The sequence below is a fragment of the Cryptomeria japonica genome, chromosome 1 (assembly GCF_030272615.1).
Source record: "Cryptomeria japonica chromosome 1, Sugi_1.0, whole genome shotgun sequence".
NCBI classification, from domain to species: Eukaryota; Viridiplantae; Streptophyta; class Pinopsida; order Cupressales; family Cupressaceae; genus Cryptomeria; species Cryptomeria japonica.
Window position 1 is genome coordinate 463,348,099 of NC_081405.1, and position 25,349 is coordinate 463,373,447.

A 25,349-nucleotide genomic window follows, 5' to 3' on the forward strand; every position below is an offset into this window, starting at 1 on the left:
GCCACACCAAAAACCAGCAACACTGAAATCCACACCACACTAAAAATCTGAAAATGCACGCTAAAATCGAACCACACATTCAGAAGATCCAATCACAGCTAGGAGTGATGTCTCGCGCTAGGAGTGATGTCAAGAGCCCTAGGAGGTATTCACCCTCGAAGATTGTCTGGAGTTAATCCGACGGCATAACAGTGTAAATTGTCTGAGATACCGAATGAGAAGCCCAACACTTTCATTTATAGATTTTGAGGGCTCAAATTCAAATTCACATTCCCTCCAAATGAAAGGCAAATCCAAATGCACATTCACTTCACATTATTTTGAAATTACATCTCATTTCTCCTTTCTCCAAATCGACCTTCTCATAGGAACAAATACCCTTTTTAAAAATGACAATAAAATCATAATGTGGCATCCAAGGTAGATAAGTGAAATATATTATAAAATTAACTTATTTCTCCATAAGGCGTCCATCTTGTCGTATTAATATTTCACTTTATAAAGTATTTTTCCTCAACAATAAATCACCCAATATATAATTAAGGAAATGACTTATATATCAATATAACTTAAGCAATCCCTTTTAAATAAATCGTCCAACCTTTGCCTTAAGTTATAATTTAATTTAAAACACCATTTTTCATCAAATACTGAACCTGCCAAAACAAGCTCCAAGGATATGGGGAAACTAGTTGAGAGAATTGCCCTGCCAGAAATAGTCACTTAACTGAGCTGAGGAACCCTTGCCAAGAATAGCACCAAAAAATGAGGGAAGACCAACTGCTCAAACTGATCTGTCGGAAGCCATCTAAACAAACCTGCTGACATCTTGCTAAAAATAGAACTGCTAAAAATAGTACTTACTAAAAATAGCATACTGCTAAAAATAGTAAGTGTTTCCAAATTGATTTTAACCACATTCTTAGCAGCCATCACACTTGCTAAAAATTGTAAGTCCAGAAAAAGTAACCCGATGCAGATGCATGTCGAACCATCCTGAAGCTCTCTGAAAACCCAGAAGGAATCCAAAATCCAACTGTCAAACTCCCACATACACCCCCTGAAAACACCAAAGAATTCCCCCAAAAATAGGAAAGCCTAATTTTTGCACCTGACTAGCCTACAGGCCTTCGTAACAGGCTAACGGCCAGCTGAACTAATCATTGCGGAGAAGGGGACATTACAAAACCCCACAAATTTAGCAAGTCTACCAAAATTTGCTGATGTCATGCCTGTGCAGTATATTTTTTTTGACTTGCAATGGTGTTGAAGCTGTTGCATTAGGGTATGGTCTCATACGATCGTATGGATTTCTGTGCCCCCCCAAATTTTTTTTGCCTTAGATTTGTCCGACTTTGATTTTGATGATTTGGTAGGTGATCTTAGGGTTTTTGGGCCTTCTAAGTGCATTGGTGACCTCCGTTTGGCGCCAAAGTGGCCAAATTTTTTAGTTACCCCTAGATTTTGTCTTGATTTTGTGCCCTCAACAGATTTGACCTGATTTTTCAATTGCTCGGATTTTTATGAAACTACAGATGATCTTAGGGTTTTTTGATGCTACGAATGTGATGGCAACCTTCATTTGAGCCCAATGTGCACAAAAAATCCACTCTAGGTCAGATCCCTCAAGCATGTGGGCAGGAACTTGACATGTCAGCTTTGATACCATGTAGAAGTTGATGATCAACCACAAGAGCCAAGATTCATCTGCAAGCAAAACACCTATCACACAAAAGAGATCAAGCAAATATTTTACGTTGTATAGAAACCAAAGAGTTTGTATTATTACGTAAAGAATGATTGGAGATACAATTACAATGAATGAATGAATTTTTATAAAAGGATGAATGAAACCCTAGGTGCAAAACCCTAATGCTAAAATTAGGAGAATTAAAGCAATGCAAAGTAGGAGCTAAATTAAGCTCAATTACAGCTTGAAAAGCAAACTCTAGATAACAAAAGGCACCTAAGTTTAGCTTAAGTGAAAATTAATAAAGGACCTAATTAATAAATAATTAGATAAATGGTCCTTATTACTCCAACATTTGAAAGGGCAAAATTTTTGAGAGGTTGTACTCTTTCAAAGGGTGGTAATTGTAAAAGGTTGTGACTCTTGCAAATGGCAGACATGATGAGGAGGTGTGACTTCTCCCTCACATTGGAAGATATAAAGGGAAGAAGGTCTCATTTGAGCACATGCAAGGGAGATTAAATTTGGAAAATATTTTATTATCCTTAAAATGGAGCAATGGAGGGTGGTGACTCAATTCTTATGAAAGGTGGCGATCCTTTCACCAATAAAGTATAAAGGAGAAATCATTTCAAGCATTCAAGGGTCACTTATCAATTATCACTCACCAAAACATCAAATCAGCACTCATTCATTTATTACTCATGAATCCATCAAAAGAGATCATCAATTATCAAATCAAGCAAGCAATCAATCATCAAATCATCATCATAGATTATCAATTCATTCAATCAATCAAACATACAACATCCATCATTCCATCATCAACTATTCAAGCATCAACCATTCTAGTATCAAATCATTCAAATATCAATCACTAAGACATCAATCATCCAAGACGTCAATCAGAAACTGGTTTAGAAGTATTGCTAGAGGAATATATTGAGCAGCAGACCCACAATTTAGAGCACGAAATCAGAAATATATCTAATAACACATATAACTTCAAAAATTCATTCAAGTATCATTCATAATAACATTCAAATATTATTCAAGGGAATGATTGCCAATCCATCAAGAAATACCAATCAGTATGAGTCAAGCAAATTCATTAAACAATCAGTTTGAACTTGAAGTGTCTTGTAGGAGTTGGAAGGACGTAATCTTTTCGTGCTCTAGGTCTAGGAGTTGAAAGGAGGGAAACCCTTTCATGCTCTGGAGCTAGGAGTTGGAAGGTAATGTGGACCCTTTCATGCTCTAGACAAGTTAATTCCCAAAGAATCCATGATTTGATTAATTTTGAGGATTGTGCTATGATTGGTTGATCTGATTATTATCTTGAATTTCTGATGTTTGATTAAGTTATTATCATTTTTGTAGTAAAATTATTGTTTAAGGTAAAGAAATCAGGAATATCCCAAAAAGGGACATTACAAATTAATGGATGGCTAGGATTTGAAAAAGATGAAGGCATGGATTGAAGTTGTAGTCACGTGACAAGAGTCACATGAGGTGTAAGAGCCGGGTGTAAGGAATAGAGGGCTCACAATTTATGAGAGCTCTCAATCAAGGGGGATTGAACAAGTTTCAAAAGGGAATTAATTGGAAGGGGTGGCTAGGAGGTCAATGGTGAGGATTGGACATTGGAAATAGTGGATGGATAAGATTTGGTGGGATATTTAAAAAAGTATCTTGGGAGAAAGATTTGACTTTTAGAAAGACAAGATTTGTCTTGTTGCACATTCCCAAGGAGGTGGAAAATTTAAGATTAAGATTTATTAAAAAGGGGATTTGTTGATGTGTTTTTTAGGCACATGCGAGCATAGAGTAAAATACCTAAAAGTATCTTATCTTCTCTTGAACAAATCTTCTCAAATGTTGAAGATTGGCTTAAGGATCACTTGAGACAATTCCAAGTTTCATAAATGTCAGGTCTTGACGTGTGGATAAGAACGAGTGGTCGTTGTGATTGCTGTTTCATCAAGGGGCCTTTAACTTGAGAAGAGACTTATGAAGTACCTTGCGGATGATATGCAGTGAAGTCTTTCCTACTACTACGAGATGTTTATAAAAAAAAATGGCAAGAGATGAGGGTTGAGAGATTCTAAGCTATCCTAAGAATGAATGGATGAAAGACGACATAAGTGAAACTCTACTAGTCTTAGTATCGCCATGCAAGAACAACTCCACTAAAACTAGTGCAATCTTCTAAGGATACTTAAAGATTTTCAAATTGTTACTAAACATAGACACCATCACTTGAATGCATACCCATGATTGAGCAACAATTGAACTTGAGCACTTTCAATGATTCCAGTTGACCACACAAGGCGCACTTACAATCAACAAGAGGCTAGTGGTATGGATTACGAGCTTCACAATAAATCAAGTAAAACATTCCATCATTCAATCTAAATACTAATATCAAAGACTGATTTGAGAAGGTGAAAAACCATGCAATATGCTTCAAAGATTGAATAGAAACACCATAACTTCAATGTTTTATTAATCCAAAAGCCAAATATCAACAATTCTTCAAGTCCTCTTATCACTCTTGAACTCTATCTCTAATATCTAATCTTTCTAGCTGATATCTAACTTTCTCTCTCTAACTCACTTACTTACTCTTTACAAATGAAATGAGTGGAGTTTATATAGTACTCCAAATACAATGAAGGGCTGAGATCAAATGAAGATCAAGGGCCAAGATTTTGCCACATAAACCCTAATTAGGGTTTGATACAAATGAGCCCTATCTAGATAAACATCATCATGGAATCAACCAATGAGAAAATAACATGTGCTAGCACAAAAATCGAGGAAACATCCTCCATTGAGAAAATGAACTGCCAAGTAGGATCATAACAAACTGTCTTCTAGAATCTTGTTTCCTTTCTCTCCTTCCCTTCTGGCATATTCAATGAATCTGGTCACTATGCCATCTATCTGAGTCATCGGAACTTCAGGTAGATACTTCAATTGTTCCTCCATGTGCATGACTTCATCGAAGGCTTTGACGATGGGATTCTCCCATTCAGGTTCGAGCTCTTGAGTCTTGCTGGCTAATATTACGAGTTCAAGCATATCATCCAACTGTTTTTTGGTGATCATTCCATCAGTTCTATGAAAGATAACTCTTATCTTTCCTCCAATTCTCTAGCTTCTATAATCGTCCCAGGATCAATCTTCCCCTCCAAAATGATCTGTGCTACTTCTACTATCTTATCATGAATATGATGCATATCATCTTGAACTTGACTGCATCTGTTTCCAATTTCTTCAAAAATGATCTTCTTTGTGTGAAGTAGACTACTCCATTGTAGAAAGCTGGGTGTAGATCCTTCTCTTCTTGTCTTCTCTCTTGATAAGACTTCCTTGGGTGTTTCCCTTATTACTTGCAATATTGGAATGATAACATCTCTAGCATGAGCAAATGCTTCGAAAGCCTCTATGAGAACATGAGTTCTTCCAAGGACTCTTATGACAGTGTCGAGTGTCTTCATTATGCTCTTCATGAACTTGCTAACTTTGGTATATGAGTCTTCTATACATGTGTCCATCAATTGTGCCGAATTCCTTATCTTCTCCATATGATCAATTGATTCCGCAGGAAGCAAGGGTGGTGGTGTTGCTGTTGGACTTTGATGTCTCAATGGTTCCGGGAATTGTTGGAAGTAGTTCCTCCACACACTTATCTCTTTCTCTAACCTTTTATTCTTTTCTACTTCAGCTCTTAGCATATCATTAACTGCCTTCAAGGAGACATTTGCATCACCTATGGCTTGCTCGGAGGTGAGTGGACCCAAACCAATAGTCTCCATGTCATACTCATCTGCTGTGATTTCACCTTCATACTTATCAACCATTGGAGTAGCTATTTGCAACTTCCTAGATCATGAATCATATCTGATCACCTTAGACATCTTTGCAGCTTTCCTTTTCTCGGTGACTTCTCGAGTTTGGCTTAGAAGGCTCTCTATGTCGTATGTTGGTTCCTGATCAACTACTATCACTTCTTGGGCTAGTCTTTCCTTAAGCCATTCAGGAATGGAGGATCTCCCTTCTTGAACCTGTGTTTCTTCACGCACTTGCTCATCTCTAGGTGGTGAAGTAGTCTCATCATTGTCTTCTTCTTCATCCTTTTCGATCTCTTGAATGTGATGGGTGAGATCTTCTTGTCCTTGTGATGATTTCTCTTTGCCTTTATCATTGTGAACTGTGGATTCCATTGATTCATTTGCTCCTTGACTCAATTCTTTCTCTACCCTTTGTTCTTTGTGTCTTTCATCCTGGTTCATCTCTTCTTCACACCTGGAGGAAGGATGACTGAAACTTGATTTATGCTTTTTCCTTGATGACTCTTTTTCTCCACGATCATCCTTTCTCTTCGAACCTCTTGAGTGAGATGGCTGAGGAGCACTCCCACTTGCGCTTGCTTCATCTTCATCGTCTTTCCTTGCTCCTGAGTGGAATGTCATTGTTATGTTCTGCTCTTTCAATTTCTGATGCTGTATGTCTATCCATAGGTGAGTGTATTCCAAGACTTGTTTTATCAACTCGTTCAAATCTACGACCTCCATGTCAACCCAATTGATGTTGATCTCCTTGCTTTCTTTGGCATAGGCTGATTGGAGATATTTGCTGCTATCTTGAACTTGGTCAACAACATGAAACAACTTACATTTCTTGATGAAATCGAGAGGTAGTCTGAAATACATCTTTTTCTTCACTTCCACATCATCTTGAATGTTCATCCAATAGTCCTCCAATTGCCATTGGTGTCCATACTTCTTTCCCAAAATTCCTTTTACACTATCATATGGATCAAATTGATCTCTGGGAGTGAATGGCTTGAGTGAGTAGAGTGCTAACTCTTTCTCAGCATCCTCAGCTACTTGAAAGGGAGGACACACTTCAATAGAATCTCCAATTGTAATAGGAAAAGAAACACTGGTTCCATGCTTATGTCTATATGCCTTGACATATGCCACCAATTGTCTCACCACCTCAAGTAGTACCACTCTGTCTGTCGGGTAGCGTGGCAACATGTAGGGAGGAGAAGGACATCCTTGAACTCTGATATAAGCGAACTTCGGGCATTGGATGAACCATGCACTAGGCTGTTGAACCAATGGTTGTGCCTTTGGAGAGAGTCTTTGCTGAAGTCCTCCTCGAAGCATCCTTGTGATATGCATAGTGAATGCATCATTCACTCTCCTATAGTGTTGTTTAGGCAGATGATGAAGCTGCGTATAACACTCATGCACTTTTATCTCTCCGGGTCTTCTTCCGATTATACCCCTATACATTAGTCCTGGGTACTCATAATTTCTTGCGAGAGAGTATATGACATAGGAACTCATGTAGAATGTTCTAGTGCACATCAATCTTCTTAACTGCAAATCGATACTATTGCTGATGAGCCTCGCCTGATTAATTGCATCCTTGCCATGAGTGATAGTCTCTATGAAGTAGAACATCCAGTCCTCGAAATATGAAGCCTCGGGTGCACCAACTGCTCGATGAAGTAGGGTGATGATGTCTCTGAATTCATCTTTGAAATCCACCCTATGTAATCTGTCGGGCCACCTACTCTTACCACCTCTACTCTTCTTTAACCAAAACTTGTCGATGATCTTTGAACAAGCTTCTGGATCATCGTCATAGGTGGACTTAGCTCCTTCCATACTTATGTAGACCATGTCCTTAGGCTCAGGTAGATGAAATGCTTCGCTAATTGCTATCTCCGAGAGATATGCAAGTACTGTTCCATCCTTAACCATTATTTTTCTTGAAGGAGAATCGTAGTGTTGAGCACATTCGACGATTAATACATAGCATTGCACTGCGGGAGGGAGGCCAGCTGCATTTATGATCCCACTATCAATCATCTTCTTTGCTGTAGCAGTAGGTTCACTTGTGTACGACGGGTGTCGGAACTTCTTGGTGTTGAATTTCCCGAGATTGGTGTCTCCTATTTTGTTCCAATGAGACGCGATCCTGGTTTCTAATGCACCGCTCCTCGAGTCTTCCATGACGGGTCATGGTTTTATTCGGTTTAGGAGCCGCCATCTTTCACCTATAAGAGATATGTGAGTTAGGATAATGGTGAAAGGTATGTGAAATGTTGATACAATGAAGCCTATTCACTTAGTAGGCAACCAATGATATTGATCTAAATCAATCTTACATCTAAATGAATATGAAATTGATTGCTAAATAAGACTGATTTTTACACCTATTTGCACTTTTAATGAATTGACAGCGATAAGAGAGATCTAATTCAATAAAATTTATCAATATTTGACACCAATCAGACCTACATCTAATCTTCTATGTTATACTTACCTCTGATTTTTACTGATTTCACCTTTGAATTGATGCCTTTAATCAAATGATATGACCGAGAATACTCAGCTGGTCTGCTGGTATTTGGAGGCAAGTGAACAAATTCGCTCTTCTTATGATTGAAATCGCTGCATTTCGGGGACAAATTCGCCAATGACACTGATTGTAATTACTGGTTTGCTCTTGAAATTCGTTGTTTAGAGAGGGAACTCACTGATGATATACTGAAATATGATTTCTTATTGAATAGATTCACTGTCCTCTTGATGGATTTCGTTGCTCCTATTGATCAAATTCGCTGATCTTAGTGAACTTTGTTGCTTTCTGATGAAATTTGCCACTTGCTGATGATTAAATTCGCTCAAGAGATAGAGAAGCTTGTTTGATTTGATGGTTTGAAATGAAGGTTCGAATTCCCTCTTATAGGCGATCAAGGCAAAAGTTGTGTCTTTTCCAATAAAGGCCGGCCGATTTGGTTTTGATAGAAATAAAAAATTACAAATCACCTCTTAATGCTGGCTGACTTACCTCTTTTTATTTAAATTTGAATGTTGCTTAGGGGTGCCAAAGTAATGTTTGATTAGTCTTTAAAGTGCATTAGAATATTAAGGAAATTCGCTCCCCTCTCTCAGTTTGTGAAGTTCGCTCCCCTCTCTCAATTTGTGTAGTTCACTCCCTTTTCTCAATTTGTGAACTTCGGTCCCCTCTCTCAATTTGTGAAGTTCGCTCTCATGTGTTTGAAGGTGAAGTTCGCTCCCCACCTTCGATTCTTGAAGTTCACTCTCCTCCTTTGATTCCTGAAGTTCGCTCCTGTGGGCTTAAACATGAAGTTTGCTTTCAACTTAAAATCGGATCGGCAGGTAAATACTCTCACATCTTCTCTCAGGCATATGAAATAAATTCGCGCTCACTTAGGAATAAGCCGTTGTCATTATACAGAATCTAGATTGGCGAGAATCATAATTTAATTAGGAAATTACTATTATCCCGCTCTTTATAAGGCAAAGCTATATTCATGTCACCTACATAGGTTTAAAAATTTATAATTTTCTGACTTCTTTCATCAGCATTTATCAGTTTTCAAAACACAATCTCCAACGTCATATACATATATACAGAAAGCTTTCCAGGTTAATCCAAATCTTGTCCTTTACAAAATTGGGGAACAATGGGGTATTACAGTTCACATAAAAGAGTCTCACCTTAATATTTGCTATATAGTTAGGGCCATCGAGTGGTTTGCTGTGCATTAATCTTTCCATGGAAACCACCATTGTCTTTCCTTTCAAATTGTGCAATTTCATGATAATGTATGTCTGCATTTTAGGTTTGAAATTGAATCAAAAGTCTGTGTAAATTGACTGACAACACTCTTTATTTGGAGTGAGCCTTTTATTGGATATTTAGATTTACTATTTTTTGAATATCAATATTTTTTATGAAGTCTTCTTTTTGATCGTGAATGTTTTCTGATTTTATTGTGTACTTGTGTTACAAATATTGTTCATAGACCTTAAGGAAAAGCTAGTAAAAAATGGTTAACTTTATTTCTACTCATTTTGTTTTCATTGCAAAAGATTTATACATCACACACATTTTAGTGTTTCATTAAGCTCTACCTGAAAGGGAGAAGCATGCACGTTTTTGTGGCTCTAATGTATTTTTTGGCAAAGAGTGTGCCTTCGCTGCCAACAAGAGACCACTCACTTTCATTTTATTTAACTTCTGCAGCGGCATTAAAAATCTTGTCATATTTGCCAGTACCATATTCCATTCTCAGCTCTTTCCTTATTATTCCAACTCCATTAAGGGATGCTGTCTATGACTATGTTGCAAAGCACCGTTATGATTGGTTTGGTAAATCAGTGGAGTGCATCGTACCAGACAATGAAGTGTTTGACCGATTCATAGATAGAGATGAGATGTTGGAGAGGCAAAAAAAAATATAAGCACTGGAACAGAGAAGTACTTTTCATAATCAAATATGTGTTAAAGATTTCTTATATCTGCTTGGATTTTGCCAAATGAGGATCAGGGTTTCCTAATTTTATTTTGGGTTACACCTGAGAGCTCTCAGAATTGCACCTTTTTCATTTTCTCACTTGAATTCAATTTCATTGATAGTGAACATTTCTTCTCTATCACACCATAACTTGAAAGTGAAGATATCAAGAGGTTCCCTATAGAGACCCATCATTGATAATTTGTTTTAAGCCATTGATAGGAATATTGCTTTGAAATTTACCCTCAAGAGTTGGTTCAATTGCTATGTTTTATACATTGACTCAGATGATTCTCCTGGCTTTGTATATAATTTACGACACAGGATTCTTAACTGGTTTGACATTGTTGATATTTTGTAGAGTGGAAAGTGCCGCTTACGGTCAAGGAAAATGTACATGAAAACACACTTACTTTGCTCAAAAAAGTATAAGGGAACAGTAAAGAGGGCAATGGTTTATGGATGTCTCTATGTTTTTAATTGACAGTGTTATGTTTTATTTATATTCATAAGTCAGGAACACAAAATAACTGAGAAAAGGACCAAATGTGTAAAATAAGATTATATGGAGCAGATCTGAAAAGCTTGGCTGCATAATCATTTTCTAAAAACTTCCTACCATCAAAACAAGCAAGCATTCCCAACCAAGGATAATCCAACCAAACTGACGTGTACATCTCAGTTCCCAGAGGCCACAAAAAGCTGATTAATTATAACAATCACCAATTATAAACAGTCAAAAAGGGAATTAGGCCTGATCTCCAATCTAGAAATTTGTCGCCAAAAATTGCCCTTATCCATTCTTTATAACTTCCTTTGCCCCCGTTCTGTATTGACTAATATTTTTACGAATAGTTGGGCATTTTCTAATTCTGATCATCTTCCATTTTAGGCTTAAGCTGCCATTCTCTCAACTTTGACTTTCTTGAATACCCAGTATGTAAGGATTCTCCTTCAACTTGTTGCTTTGCTTATGTTACCTATTCATTCTTAATCAAAATTCAGTGTATTTCTTCTTGATGCTGGAATTCATTCTTATGTTCTGAAGAAAATATGCAACGAATTTTAATCTGATGGGCTAAATTTTTAGTTAAACTGATAGATATCTTAAATATATTTGTCTTTTATCTCAGCATACCCATATACACACAAATAGATAAATGATTAGATGAAAAAAGAAAAGATTATTTGATTTACTTATGAATTATTTTATTTTACTTCAAAATTGTTATATATATTATGTATATATATGGACACATAAATTTTAATTTTATTTAAGAATTATTTCATTTTATCGTCATTATTTACCAAGAGCTTTTTTTTGGACACTTGTTTTTCTTTTTACATGTAATTTTTATTTTATTTTAAAAACAACCATCATTCTTTAGCTAATTATGTTGTTTTTTTTCAAAAAATTAATAAATATTATAATTTATATGTTACTTGTGATAGTTTCATTTATAAGTATTAATACATATTTTAAAAAAATAAATAAATGCCCACTCTAAGTAATTTTTCTTTCACTTAATGACATCAAATGCTTTCCCCCTTACTCCACTATAAGGTACACCTTGATATAATAATTAATGTTTTGAATCAAGGCAAAAAGGTTATTTGCTTGGATATGGACAATGGTATGGGTCTAACTAGAGCCATGCTAACACCATTCGAATTTATAAAGCTGTCTTGGACTTGAAAAAAAATTGTCATAATCTTTTTTTTTTAATAAGTAAATAGTTGCAGAGGGGCAACACCCTTGTATTAAACAAAAAAGAGAATACAAGGCCTGATTCAATAAGAGTGGTAGGGGGAAAGAATCAGAAGAAAACCCCCTACCTTAGCTCTAGTCACAAGATAAGAAAGACCAGCCCTGAAGGCCGGATGAGTACAAACATAGACCAACCTCTTAAAGAAATAGAGATTTTAAGACAAAAAAAGACAATCTAAAAAAACAGAGACCGGAGGGCCTAAAGACAACCGAAGTCAAAGAGAGTCTTCAGAAGCATCATCCACAAGTGCATTAGTCGCATCCATGACAATGGGACATTCCGTGCCACAGTTCAAATGAGTTGCCAATTCTGCCTTCTCCTTTGGAAGTCAGTAGTCGTTTGGGAACCACTCTTCGCCCAACCCAAAACCCCAATCATTTCCATCCACCAGATCTCCTTTCTCCAAAATCCCAAAGTAATCAGTACCCGCTAGATCTTCATCACAGAGAAATTTTGCCCGCCATTCCAACGTGAAACCGCTTTGTATGCCAGCCGCTTTAAGCAGGAAATCAATGTTCCTGGAGATGACAGGCTAGGTTGCTTGGAGAGACTCGAAATCCAGAGAATTAACAATCACAAGCTTCTTCACCTCCTCTCCGTTGCTTAGTAACATATAGTAATTTTGGGGAAGCAGAATTCTAAGATTGGCATCAATATTGTCCAATACAACATCTATTTCCTCCAACAAGCGATGCTTAAACATCATTTGCGTTAACAGTTTTGCTTTCTGCTTACTAGTACCCATGTAAATCATCATTGCAAGAAAAAAAGTTGGGATATCGACATTGGCTTTGTACTTGTCGTAAGCCATAAGGAATTCCTTTCCTAGGATCCTCTTAAGGCTGTGGAGAATAAGAGGATGTTGAGAGAAGAGGACCTCTTGCAAACGTCTGTCCGTGATTTCGCCCAGGAAAGCCATCTGGCGACAAGTAATTTCAAGGAGGATTGGGGTCTCCATAGCGAGTTGCCAAGAAAGGAAAGCAATTGTTTGATGGAAAGAAAGGGTATACTATTGTTAAATAGCACGACATCAAACCAGAGAATACGACACCCTGCAAGCAATTCATACCCAATAAATACCCACACGCGTGAGCTGCCAGTATCCAAAAAACCATTTGCGCCAAAGCTCCTCAACTTGGTGTCGATCGACTTTAAGCATCAAGTGATCATAAACAAATCTTGAGAGGATCTAGTCGTAACTAGATATTAATAAAGTACCCTTATATTTAATTGCCACAAGGCCAAAAACTGACACTAATCAATGCTGCCAGCAATGCGTCACATCTTGATGGTAAGAAGAAACCTTAACAGGTTAACAGGGCAGACGGTCGATCTCTCCACCAGAAACCATGACCATAAAGTGGTACCGAGGAGCAAAGCGTCGTTTTGCTCCACAACCGGAAGTTGCAGAAGGAACCGGAGAGCGCGCAACCATCAATAGACCCAACTAGAGAGCGTCCCCCTCAATGGAAAATGAGGATAGCATGTCAACCGGTGGAACCAATGCCACATCACCAACCGACCCAACAAAAAATCATCATCGGTGGATATTCAGGTGGGGTCACCCACGGCTAATGCCAATTTAGAAAGTCTATCAGCTTCACCATTACCTTCCCTGTAGATGTGGCTAACCCGAAATTCATCAAAGGTAGCTAGCAGCGCCAGGATTGGTTGAAGCCACTGGTTAAGGTGCCAACTAGGGATGCTATTACAGGGGATTGCATTAATAACATTTAACGAGTCTCCCTCCAAATGAATTCTCTGCACCCCTAGCTCCTTCCCTAACTGAAGACCTCTTAAAGCCGCTCTGAATTCCACTTCATTATTAGTAGCCACACCAATCTTTTCAGAGATTTCTTTTATACAGAGACCGTCAGAGTCCCTCAGAATACAACCAATACCACTTTGACTCGGATTTCTTGTAGAAGCACCATCAAAGTTTACCTTGCTCCACCCATCCTTTGGTGCATCCCATTTCACCCCCACTCTTGGACTGGTCTGATCCACCGAGGTGCCTCGTCCGAAGATCGGTGGAATGAGTAGGTTCGGAAGAACCAACTTAATCTTACAATCCCAGTCCGTGAACAAATTTTTCTTTAATGTTTTGGATTGGGCAGCCTCATTTAGGAGCTCAGTTAGGTGGTTCTCAATTTTCCCACAAAGAGACAAAGGCTCATTTCTTTACCCTGGAAGATTCTGCGGTTCCTTTCTTTCCAAATTTTCCAAATCAGAAGTGATGGGAGGATAAAAAGCAAATCAGCAAAAATAGCCTTACCTATCGGTTTAGGCCATTGCAAAAACCACTTATCCAGCCCTGCTGGGAAGGGGCCGAAGATTCTCAATTTTCCCATGAAATGCCACCAGCAGTGACTAGAGAATTTGCAGTGGAGAAGAAGATGATCTGCAGTCTCTTCCTGTTCTAGACATAAGGTACATCTGCTGGGTCCATTGATATCCATTAACTGGAGTCTTTCTTGAGTTAAGATTTTTCTTTGACAAGCCAACCAGGCAAAGGAGCCCGCTTTGGGAAGGAGGTGTTGATGCCAAAAAAGATTAAAAGGCTAGTCTTTTTTATCAATAGCCGCTTCTTTCAGTTTGTAACCAAAACATACTTTGTATTTACCATCGGAGGAACCACAACACCTAATAATGTCCTTATCAGGGGAAGGGAAAATAATCCTTTTGTTAAGAATGTCAGTAAACAAGTCCTTCTGAAGCTGATTCAAGTCCAGCTGATCTAAAGAGTTCCATTTCCAATTAGCAATACCATTTTCTTGGATCAGATAGTTCCATAATCACAGATATTGTGCCCCCAAAGGCAACAGGTTTCTGCCATGATAGGTTGCAGAGAGGGGTTGTGACATAGGGCATCTTCACTAGACCAAGAATCAAACCAAAAGGAGGCATCCCTGCCATTCCTGACATCCCAGGTAACTTGATCGCTTATGATTTCCCTGCTGTCCATAATGAAATTCCAGATAGCCGAGCCTCTGGGAGGATTGCTGATAGTCAAAATCCTTTTAGGCTCCAGGGAGTCCAGGTATTTATGTTTTAGGAGCCTTGCCCATTTTTGCTTCCTGCCGCTACATATTTCCCAAACCAGTTTAGCACCCATTGCTAAATTCATAATCGAGATTTGGCCAATGCCAACACCTCTTGCCTTTTTTTGGTTGGCAGATCTTTTTCCAAGCTATCAAAGTGAATTTACCTTTGTCATCCGAACCATTCCAAAGGAAATTTCTCATTAGCAAAATCAATTCATCTTCAATTGCCACCGGTAATCTTAGGCAAGCCATGGAAAAAACCGGTAGCGCTGAAAAAACCGACTTTATCATAGTAAGCTTCCCAGCAGAGGATAACCACTTGCCTTTCCAAGTTGCAAGTTTGGATTTGCACTTATCAATAAGATGGTTCTAGTAGTGAGTTCTGTTACTGCCAATGAAGAGCGGGGTATCAAGAAACATCCCTGGGAAGTTTGCGACTCTGAGATCAAGAATCCTTGATAATACAGCTTGTAAGTTAAGCGAAGTGTTGACAAAAAACACTTCAGATTTGTGCTAGTTGATTTTCTGCCCGGAAGCCATATAGTAATCATCAAGGCATGTTTTAATAGTTCTACCTTCCCTCCTACAAGCCGAACCAAACAAAATGGTGTCATCAACAAACTGAAGATGGGTCGTTTTTTCAACCCCTGTTGCCACATTAACTCCAACCCAACAATCATCTTGCTGAAGAGCTCTTATAGATCGTCCTAAAGCTTCAACCATTATGATAAACAAAAATGGTGATAATGGATCACCTTGTCTGATTCCTCTTGTCGAAGAGAAGAAACCATGGGATGAGCCATTAACCAGAACAAAGAATTTGGGGGAAGAGAGACAACTCTTGACCCAAGTGAGCCATTCCTTGCAAAAGCCAAATTTATTAAGAACATCAAATAAGAAATCTCTGTCCACCATGTCATAAGCTTTCAAGATGTCCAGTTTTAAAATCATACAGGAGTCCTTGGTCTTCTTGGCTGTGTGAAGCGTTTCATGAGCAACGATAACACCTTCCACAATGGATCTTCCAGGGGCAAAACCGCTTTGTTCATTTGATATGATGTGTTTAAGGAGGGGCTTCAATCTGTTAGCTATGATCTTTGTTACAATCTTATATACAATGTTGCGTAGAGCAATGGGCCTAAAGTCACTCATCTGTTGTGGATTTTGCTTCTTCGGAATTAGAGTCAAAAAGGTGTGATTGATAGCCCCTAACATAGTCATCTTCTTTCTTAATTCTTTTACTGCAAGATGTAGATCTTGAGCAATGATATCCCAGAAATGATGGAAGAAAGCAGTAGGGAAGCCATCCGGGCCAGGAGTCTTATCCGGTTTCAGCTGGAAGGTAGTATTCCTTACTTCATCAATTGAAATAGGAGTACAGAGAGCTGTATTTTGATTAACAGATATAACGGATGGGATTGAGTTCAGAATTCTGGCTCTTGCTTCATGGTTGATCTAATGGTCACCATTCAACAAAGAGTCAAAAAATCTTACAGCTTCCTGCGCAATGTCCTCATAATTCCTGACAGTGACTCCATCCGGTCTCATAATCTCCGATATTCTATTTCTATTTCGATTGGCAATGGTCGACCGATGGAAGAATTTGGTGTTTTTATCACCTTCCTTTAGCCATAATTCCCTTGATTTTTGATGCCAGTGGATTTCCTCACACCGAAGGATTTTGTTTAGGTAAGATATGAGAGAATTTTCTTTGATAAATAGATCCTCAGTCATTCCTGAGGTGATAATAGAGCTGGTTGAGTCTGCCAGTTCAGCCTTAATTCCTAATTTCTCCATATGAATATTCTTGAAATGGCTCTTATTCCATTCTTTGATCTTGACCTTAATATACTTGAGCTTTTTATTGAGAATGAGTAGTCTCGAATGATTCCCAAATACCAGTTCATTCCACCAAGCAGCTATAAGGTCATATAGTTCAAGCACTCTAAACCACATTTTCTCAAACCGGAACGAGGTACCTCCCTCCGCTTGACCCAAGGCGACCTCCAGACAGATCAGGTAGTGATCTAATCCAATAAGTGGCAGAATCGACGATTCTAAGGCTAGATTTTGTCCTAACCACTCACCAGTAACAAGAAACCGGTCAAGCCTTTCAACAATATTAGTGAAACCCACTCTCCAGTTCGTCCATGTGAAAATTCCATTTTTCAGAACAATGTCTAAAAGGTGATTCTTCTCAACAAAATCCAAAAAGTCCTTCTGGGACGTACCAGTCCTCTGAATACCCCCACTTTTCTCAGTGCCAGAAAGGATCGTATTGAAGTCCTCGGCTACCACACAACTACCTTCGGTAATACTGTTTAGTTTGCTGGATAAGAGATACCAGAGAGCCCGTTTATCACCAGCAGTAGATAGTCTGTACACATTGAAAGGATTGAAATTCTCATTCCGTTCAAGAATAGTAATCGAGCAATGTTGCCAATACTTATCTTCCCCAACAAGTGAGATCTTGACATTCATGGGGTTCCAAATGATACCCAAGCCACCATAGGCTCCATCCGATTGCCTAAAAAGCCCATTCCACTGTTTCCAAACTCTCATTTTAGTAGTAGTCTCAGCCTTGCTCCATTTAGTTTCCTGTAGTAGCCAAATATCTCCTTTGGTCTCATCAATCTGGCGCTTAATCAAGCACCATTTGTCAGGGGCATTGATGCCCCTGACATTCAAAGATAGGAGTTTCATTGCTCTTGGGGAAGGGCATTGCCCTTCCCTAAATTAAGTTTGGTTTGACCACTGCTAGCATAACTTTTTTGGACTTGCGCCCCTGCACACCTTTTTCCTTAAATTTTGGTTTGTCAATAGTTGAATCCGACTTACCAAAACCTTTTGAAGTACCCTCCAATATAAGATCTGAGTCAGGTTCAAAGTCTTCCTCCCCTTCCGAGGAGGTTTCAATTTTACCATCTTCCAGTTCAATGCCTATCGAGGAGCAGATCTGCCCTCCCATCTCCCTCATAGTGCCAGTCTCCATAGCCTGAGAGTGAAGATTGCCATCTTCAATTACCAGTTGATTCCTGGACACAAAAGGGGAGGGTGGAAGTGAATCCGCTAACTTGGATTCAATGTCTGCCTGTAGGGTTTTTGGTCTTCTCCAAAAGTGTGAGAAGATCTTGTTGGCTCTTGCTTTGACCAGAGGAGGGAGGAACTGTGATCAAAGGGGTTGCCTCCGTTAGTGGAACATTCTCCTTGTCAAGAGTATCGTTGCAAAAAACTTCCCCAGTGTCAAAGGCAATAGGAGGTTCCGGTTGCAGTTTTACCTCAATAGGAGATTGCATACAAGACTAACTTCGCTGTATCGTAGCCGAAACATCACAACTAATACCGGTATGATCTAAGGAGAAGCATTAAGGACAAATATGTAGTTGATCTTCTCTATCAATCTTTTGGATCCAGATCTTCCCTGCCCAATAATTCTGACTTCGTTGGGGATCTTGGTGACTTGATCTGTGCTAATACAAATTTTGAGGAAGCTTCCCCATAATTTATCCTCCAAGATGTCATCTGTCGATATAAAGGTGTCAAGGTCTTTGCATATATCCTTAATGACATCAATGTGCCAATAATCCGAGGGACAATTATACAGTCTTATCCATACCTTGCTGTTCGGCAATACATGCGTTCGGGGGTTGAAATTGGGCTGCCAATCAATGGTGTGAACTTCAATGCCATCTAATATGTATGGACCTTTATTTTTAGCTTGCCATTTCTCCTTATTGCTCATAAATTCAATCATATAGAAATCATTCGGGAGAATATTAATGTTAATATCCTTTCCCCACTGCACTCTACACCAGGATTCAAAGTTGTCCTTAACCCGCTTTCCACCACCCCACTTGATGAAAAGGCAAGACTCAAGTAAATTTGACCTAGCAGAATTAATTTTATTCTCGTCCAAAAAGATTGTGGGTCTTGAATGAGGTTTTTCTTACCAGTTTATGAAAGCAGGGTCGCTGAGAGAGGGAGGCAGCTCTTCGAAGTCAGGGCATCTTTCTTGGTTCAAGGGTTCCAATTTTTAGGACGGAAGTTAGATCTCCAAAACTTGGCTTGGTTCGCCCTTGAGATATCTTGCCTGAAGCACCCATTCCGCTTTTGGAGATTACCATGAACAATCGGGGGAACCAAAAAAGAGTCAGTGTGAGGATTGCCTCTCTCGAGTGCCGCATTGGAAATGCTAGGTTCAGGCGGTGGATACCAGTTTCAGGGGGCCTCGGATGCGAGATGCTTAGCCTTGCGAAACCAGCCTTTGTTATTCCAAATGAAACCATTCTCCTTCCACTTATGCGGGTCAATAGGGCACTGGTTACCACTTGAACAAGGGTTTCCATAGTTTAACCGCGGTCTGGAATGTCTGTTGCCTTGGACTATATCTGCTTTCCCAGCATTAACCGGTTTCTGAACAACATGCAATCTACTTGATTCGACGGGGAAGACAATGTTCGCTTCATTGCTCCAAGATTCAACCTTCGTAGACTGAGCGCCAGAACAACACACATCGTTAATCCTGCTCCTATCGCCAGTGCCGATCTTGCTGCCATCCAGTGCCGCCATTTCGCTCCGGGTAAAATTGTCATAATCTTCAAAGTTACATATTTCGTCTAAACTTTGTTTAATTTGGAAGATTAAGTACACTTATAAATATATATACCAACAAAAGATCATTTTTAGCAATAACTTTAAGTGCCTTAAATGCTCAAAAGTAAAAATTTAGCATTTATTTTTCCAATCTTGTATTTTTAAAGATTTAATATTTATGAATATATATTTTTCATTATAAAATGTTTTTTATATATACCATTTTTTTAGAAATTTTAAAAAAATTAAGTTTCATTAAATATGTTAAATATTTTTTAATTCTGACTAGCCTAAACAAGTTCAATATTCCTTACTATAAGTCAAAGGTTTATGTCTTTCTATAATTGATATTGAGCACTGTGAAGTGCAAAATTTAATCTCGATAACTAACATCTAAATAATGATGTTTTGTAGGATATAGAGGCCTTTATTATCTGAATAGTATCTTTCTATAAGGGATCCAAAATCTACTTTTGATTAAGCATGCACAATGTCTAAGGTTTGCCTACATGAAAATGGATTAAGACAGTCATTACTTATTTAATGTGGTATATGACTTTTATCTAATTTTATTTCATATTTTTTTTAATCATAAATCTTTAAAGCATGATAAAATATTTAAAAATCATTTATTAAATTTTGTCATTAAAAGCAAGTCTTATACCAAGAAAAATAGGTGAAGTGCTATTGTATCCCAAGACACTAAAGGACACAAAGTATTTCAATGAAAGTTATAATATTGCAAAATGCCAATAATCACAAATAGCAGTTTGCAAATGAATAACAAAATGCAAGTTAAATTAGATGGCATTTAAAAAATGTTCACTCCTTAGAATGTGTGGTATGCTAATCACCTATGAGATTAAACACAAATAATGGCTAAACCAAGTTGGTCATCATTATCTATTGGCTTGGTGGAAATGTCTTGGGTAGTGAAATTTTATAATGACTATCTTATCTCTTTCCATCCCCTTTGCACTCCTCTACTTGTGTTAGTATTATATTTCTTTTCTTTTTCTTATGCTACTTAATTAACTAAATTTGTCTAACAATCCCATTCATCAATACAAATTCACAACTAGTAATCATAATCATGTATGTAGTCATAAAGATTCATGTTATATTACTCGATTCTTTTTATTATATTTATCTTTAAGATAAATGTTCATCTTACAATTGTTACAATTCAAATAGTATAAAGCTTGTATGATTAATTGGCTAGTGAAACAACATAAATTAATTTGAATTGTGAATAAATTTTCACACATCTTAGAAGAATGAATAATGACTATAGGGTTATGCACTATCAAATTGAGTGCACTACAACAAACATGTGCACCACCAAAAACAACATAGGGATATGGATGGAACACAAGAATTGATTTTGAATTAGAAAATTCACTTCATTATGAAGGGTGCAAAGTTGAACAATTAAAGAAACAAAGTTGAACAATTAAAGAAACAATATTGATATCTACCAAAATTTGTGGACTTGCAAGCTTTTCTTGATAAAGAAATCTTTGGCAATACAAATGAATGTATATTATACATATTTTGGTTTTCAACAAAACCCATTACACTGTACCATGATGAGGAATGGCCTTTTGAATCCGATGCCTTGTTTAAATTGCAACTTATTTGTTTAACATAGATCAATATTCAAGTTAAATATTTGAGACACTAACATGTACTATGGGCAATATGTTTTCCTTCAATGCCAAACTCACACTATCTTTTGATTGGTTCAACTAGGCTTGAGTAGATTGTGGAATTCAAATATCTGCTAAGTTTGAATCCAACTATCTAGGGTTTCTTAACACATTATCCAATTAAGCATGAAATTTCTAGAATTTAAATTCAAAAGGAAAGGAAAAATAAGTATTCATTTCTTAGATGAGAGCTTGAAACACTTAAGAAATCCTTAAGTGAGCTAATATATAAAAGAGAAAACATGTAGATCCATGGTACACAAAGTACCATATAAGTTTGGTGATGAGAACATGACTAGGTCGTTCACACAAAATTCAAATTGTTTATAGGGTGTAGAGAATGTGTTAAACCCTTGGTGAACAATTGCAACAAGAATGGCACAACCTATTCTTTTTGTTTTACTTAAATATAGCATCTCAAAACCTATAACAACATACACATAAGATACCAAACTCTAACTCTAAATATAGAAAACGGACATGCATTTCAAAGAAATAATGAAAATAATAAAATTGTGGTTGATACAAGATTCCTTGTGACCATGGATGGTCTTGCATTAGACATCCTTACTAAATAACTATATAGATGGACTACAATGAAAATCGATGAGACAACTAATTTGTAAATTAGGGTGGCTATGCCACACACAATCATCAATGAATGGATTTTCGATGCTAAGATCTCCTAACACACTTTGACAATTGCTTGTCCCACCTAGAATGGTTCACCATAATCGGAAGTTAAGAACATCACAACAAAAACTTAAACATCAAAATAATGCAGAAATAGCATAACAAATCCAGCTCATATCATTTCTCTCTCATCAACATTACAAGTTAATGCAAAGAAGAAAATGGCTCTCTTGTCCTCAACCTCCACCAATAAAGTTCTTTAAAAACCATCATCCCCCTTTTTGTAATTGTTGGCTCATTTTTTTCTCTTGTCCATGATGCACTTGTTGGTGACTTCTTCTTGCTTCCCATGGGTTGTTGTGCTCTTTCTTAGGATGGGTTAGGGTTTTTCCTGTAGGTGAATGCTATGATATTGCTCCAATTCAACTTAATCGACACATAGCATCAGAGTGGGCTTCCTTTCTTCATCGTGGATGTCCTAATCCTAACCTTGATGTGGGGGTTTCCAGCAATGGTTGCATCTCTCATGAGAATATTGTTCTTTCTAATGCTATACTCATTAGTGTTGCTAAGATTTTTGTTAAAAGTTATAGGCAATCCTTTGCAAATGTTATGGGTGTTGGAGGTATTTCTCACCCTCTGAGGGAGAAAATACAACCCATCGCTTTTGACAAATCTTCCTCAATGGTGATTTGTGGTCAAGATGTGTTGGAAAATGAAGACTAATATTAATGAAGGGGCTTGGTGTGTTAATTCTATGATCTTTGGACTTCTCTTATTATCTTTGGACTTCTCTTCTTGATATACACAAATGGGTATTGGATTCTTTGATGCCTATTGTTGAGGGAAAAGATCAAGCTCTCCCCCAGCACAAGTGGTTTCTTCATCCCATCTTTTGACTCTTCAAAGGACATGGATTTGGTGCTTGACGGTTAGTTGTGGTTATTGGGCAAGCACTCTCTCTCCATCAAACGTTGGTCTGCCTCCTTCGACCCCCTTCCTAAAACAAACATGTGTGGGTTAGACATCTGAATCTCCCTCTCAAGTTTTGGGAGGATTTATTGAAGAGCACACAGGAAATACTGAAAGGAAGGAGGGGCGGGGTGAGGGCAGCGGAGGAGGGGGGTGGGAGGGCGGCAACGAATCAGTATTTCAAAACTTCTTAAATTACAACTGAAAGAAACCACATGAATCATGAAAAGAGAAACCGTAAGGGCATAAACACCATATTTCTCAGGAAAATTCTTTCGGATTAAAAACCATGACATCAAAGCTTTAATTAACAAAAATAGGCACCAACTCAGATTACAAATGTGAGCACCAACCCACAGAACATCAACCATCCTTGAAGCACCAACTTTATTCAATAGAAGCAGCAACCCCAAATTTAGAGAAGATTCAAAGTGCAAAAACTAATCACACTTAGAGTACATACACAATCATACTGAAAACGAGAAAACCACACACAATACTTTCCAGTAATTCTAAAACATCAATAGATCCCATTGTGCATTCAATGTCCTTGAGAGCTTCACACAGCTAAAAATAAACTTCAGCGGATATATTCACTAACTCAAGAGCTATTGTGTTTCTGTCCGCTTTCTGTGTTTCTGCAATTATATTTGTATATACTATCTCAATATAAACCTAGAATACAAGAAATCAAATAAGCTTGAAATTTTTGTTATCTCGTAGTTTTTTAACTTCAAAGGCATGATTTTACGTCCGCATACAAAAACTCTGTCATTAGAGTAAATGTCCATTCCATAAATCTTGACATCATATCAACTCAGTCATAAGGCAAAAGACACTCCCCATTTCTGTCACATACATACAGGCAGTGTATACACATTTATCCTCTTTTTACCAAATAACTTTAAAAAAAAAAAAAACCGTTTCCAATCATTAAGAGATCATTCTAAAAAGAACCACCAAAAAACACTATCAAAACGAACACTGCTACCAACCCCCAAAAAATGATGAAAAAAGAATAATTACACTATCATTATCGCACCCCAGTCCATCACATCACCTGTTCTTAATTACTGTCAGTGTATATAATCACAATCTTTGCACTTGCAAAATACACCCACAATGCAGTTACATTAAGCTTCAATGAATCAACTAAAAACACAATACATTTCACCGCCTCACTTCTAGACAATGCACCAAAAGAAAAATAAATGAAATTTCAATATTAGACAAAATAAATGCGCTGCACTTCAGACATTTTTCAAAAGTTGACACACCACTTCACAAAAACAAACGTAGCAACCTAAATCAAAAGATATAAAACCAAAAGATAAGAAGAGAGAATAACTGAATTTGTTTCAAGTAGAAACGACCAAACTTTTTCTGACTCATCTAGAAAATATTTAACGCAGCCCACAAATCCAATATAGATATCGACAAATATTTTTTATAACAAACACCCAAGATGATTCCATGAATAATCAAAACTATATTAGATGATTCCATGAATGATCAAAACTATATTTCTTAGCTGATATGCATAAAAATTCTATATCAAGCAAACAACTGGACAAGCAAGCATCCTAGGCAGACACCCAACCAGCTCAAGTAGACAGCCAAGAAGCTAAACCAAACATCCAGACCAGATCAAGCAAGCAACTAGGCAACTCATTTCAAATTGTCAATACTTTAAGTCATCCTTTGACATTAATGACAAACTATGCAACATTTATGCTATGTGGCCATAGCCAACTCTATTGGGCGTTTCTTGAAGGTCAACTCAACCACTTCGTACATGGGGCACTCTATTTTTGCTTGCATTCAGGTGGACATTGATATCTCCAAGTCTCTTCACATGGATTTGGTTTTGATGGTGACAGAGTGGTCTTGGACACAACTATTTGACTATGGGGGTCTCCCCTTAAGATACAAATGATGCTTTACCATGAGGAACCTAGCCATTGATTGTCCTCCCTCTTAGCACAAGGGTGCGGCGTTATGGCAGAAAAATGCCAATGAAGGTCACTTGAATAATCATGCTCTTGACTCTCCACCTGATGACTCAACTTGGGACGCTGAGTCTTCTTAGGAGTTTGGTTCTCTTACACTTGGTGAGGCTTTGACTTGCCCCCTTCCTATCGTTCAATTGACTCCAATTTGGAGAACCTACTTCGATCACTTAGCATTGTATGTCTTTGGCTATGAATCAACTCCAACCTACTCATGTGGTGGTAGCTCATCATTTGTCTACTTTGCTTCATCAAGTGGCTCATTTGTAGTTAGATGTGCACTTTGGAGAGGAACCTTCCCATTTCTTCCTTTTTTTGAGGACTTGGATAATATCTCTTGGACTTTTGTTTTTGACTAATAAACAGTGTTAACTAGGGTGCTGACCCTTTAACATAGTTAGAGACTATCAAAAAGAAAGAAAACAACAATACATGTGGGCAAGCCCCAAACAAACTAGGTCGGACAAAAGAAAGAGAAACCTTCAACAACCTTGACTCAACTCAAGGGGGAGTATGGGCACCTGAGCCTTAACAAGGAGGGGTTAGGGGGTGGGGAGGAATTCCCCTTCTGCCTACGACA

General features: G+C 37.8%; 1 protein-coding gene across 2 annotated transcripts in view; it reads left to right on the forward strand.

Annotated features, from left to right (window-relative positions):
* LOC131064147 (uncharacterized) overlaps positions 1-10,518 on the forward strand; it is an 84,912-nt gene extending 74,394 nt beyond the window's left edge. For both annotated transcript variants that reach the window (XM_057998184.2, XM_057998180.2), the window contains one exon: positions 9,770-10,518. In XM_057998184.2, the coding sequence (XP_057854167.2) occupies positions 9,770-9,987 (218 nt within the window). In that variant the 3' untranslated portion in view covers positions 9,988-10,518. The remainder of the gene's footprint in view (positions 1-9,769) is intronic.
* The last annotated feature ends 14,831 nt before the right edge of the window (positions 10,519-25,349 follow it).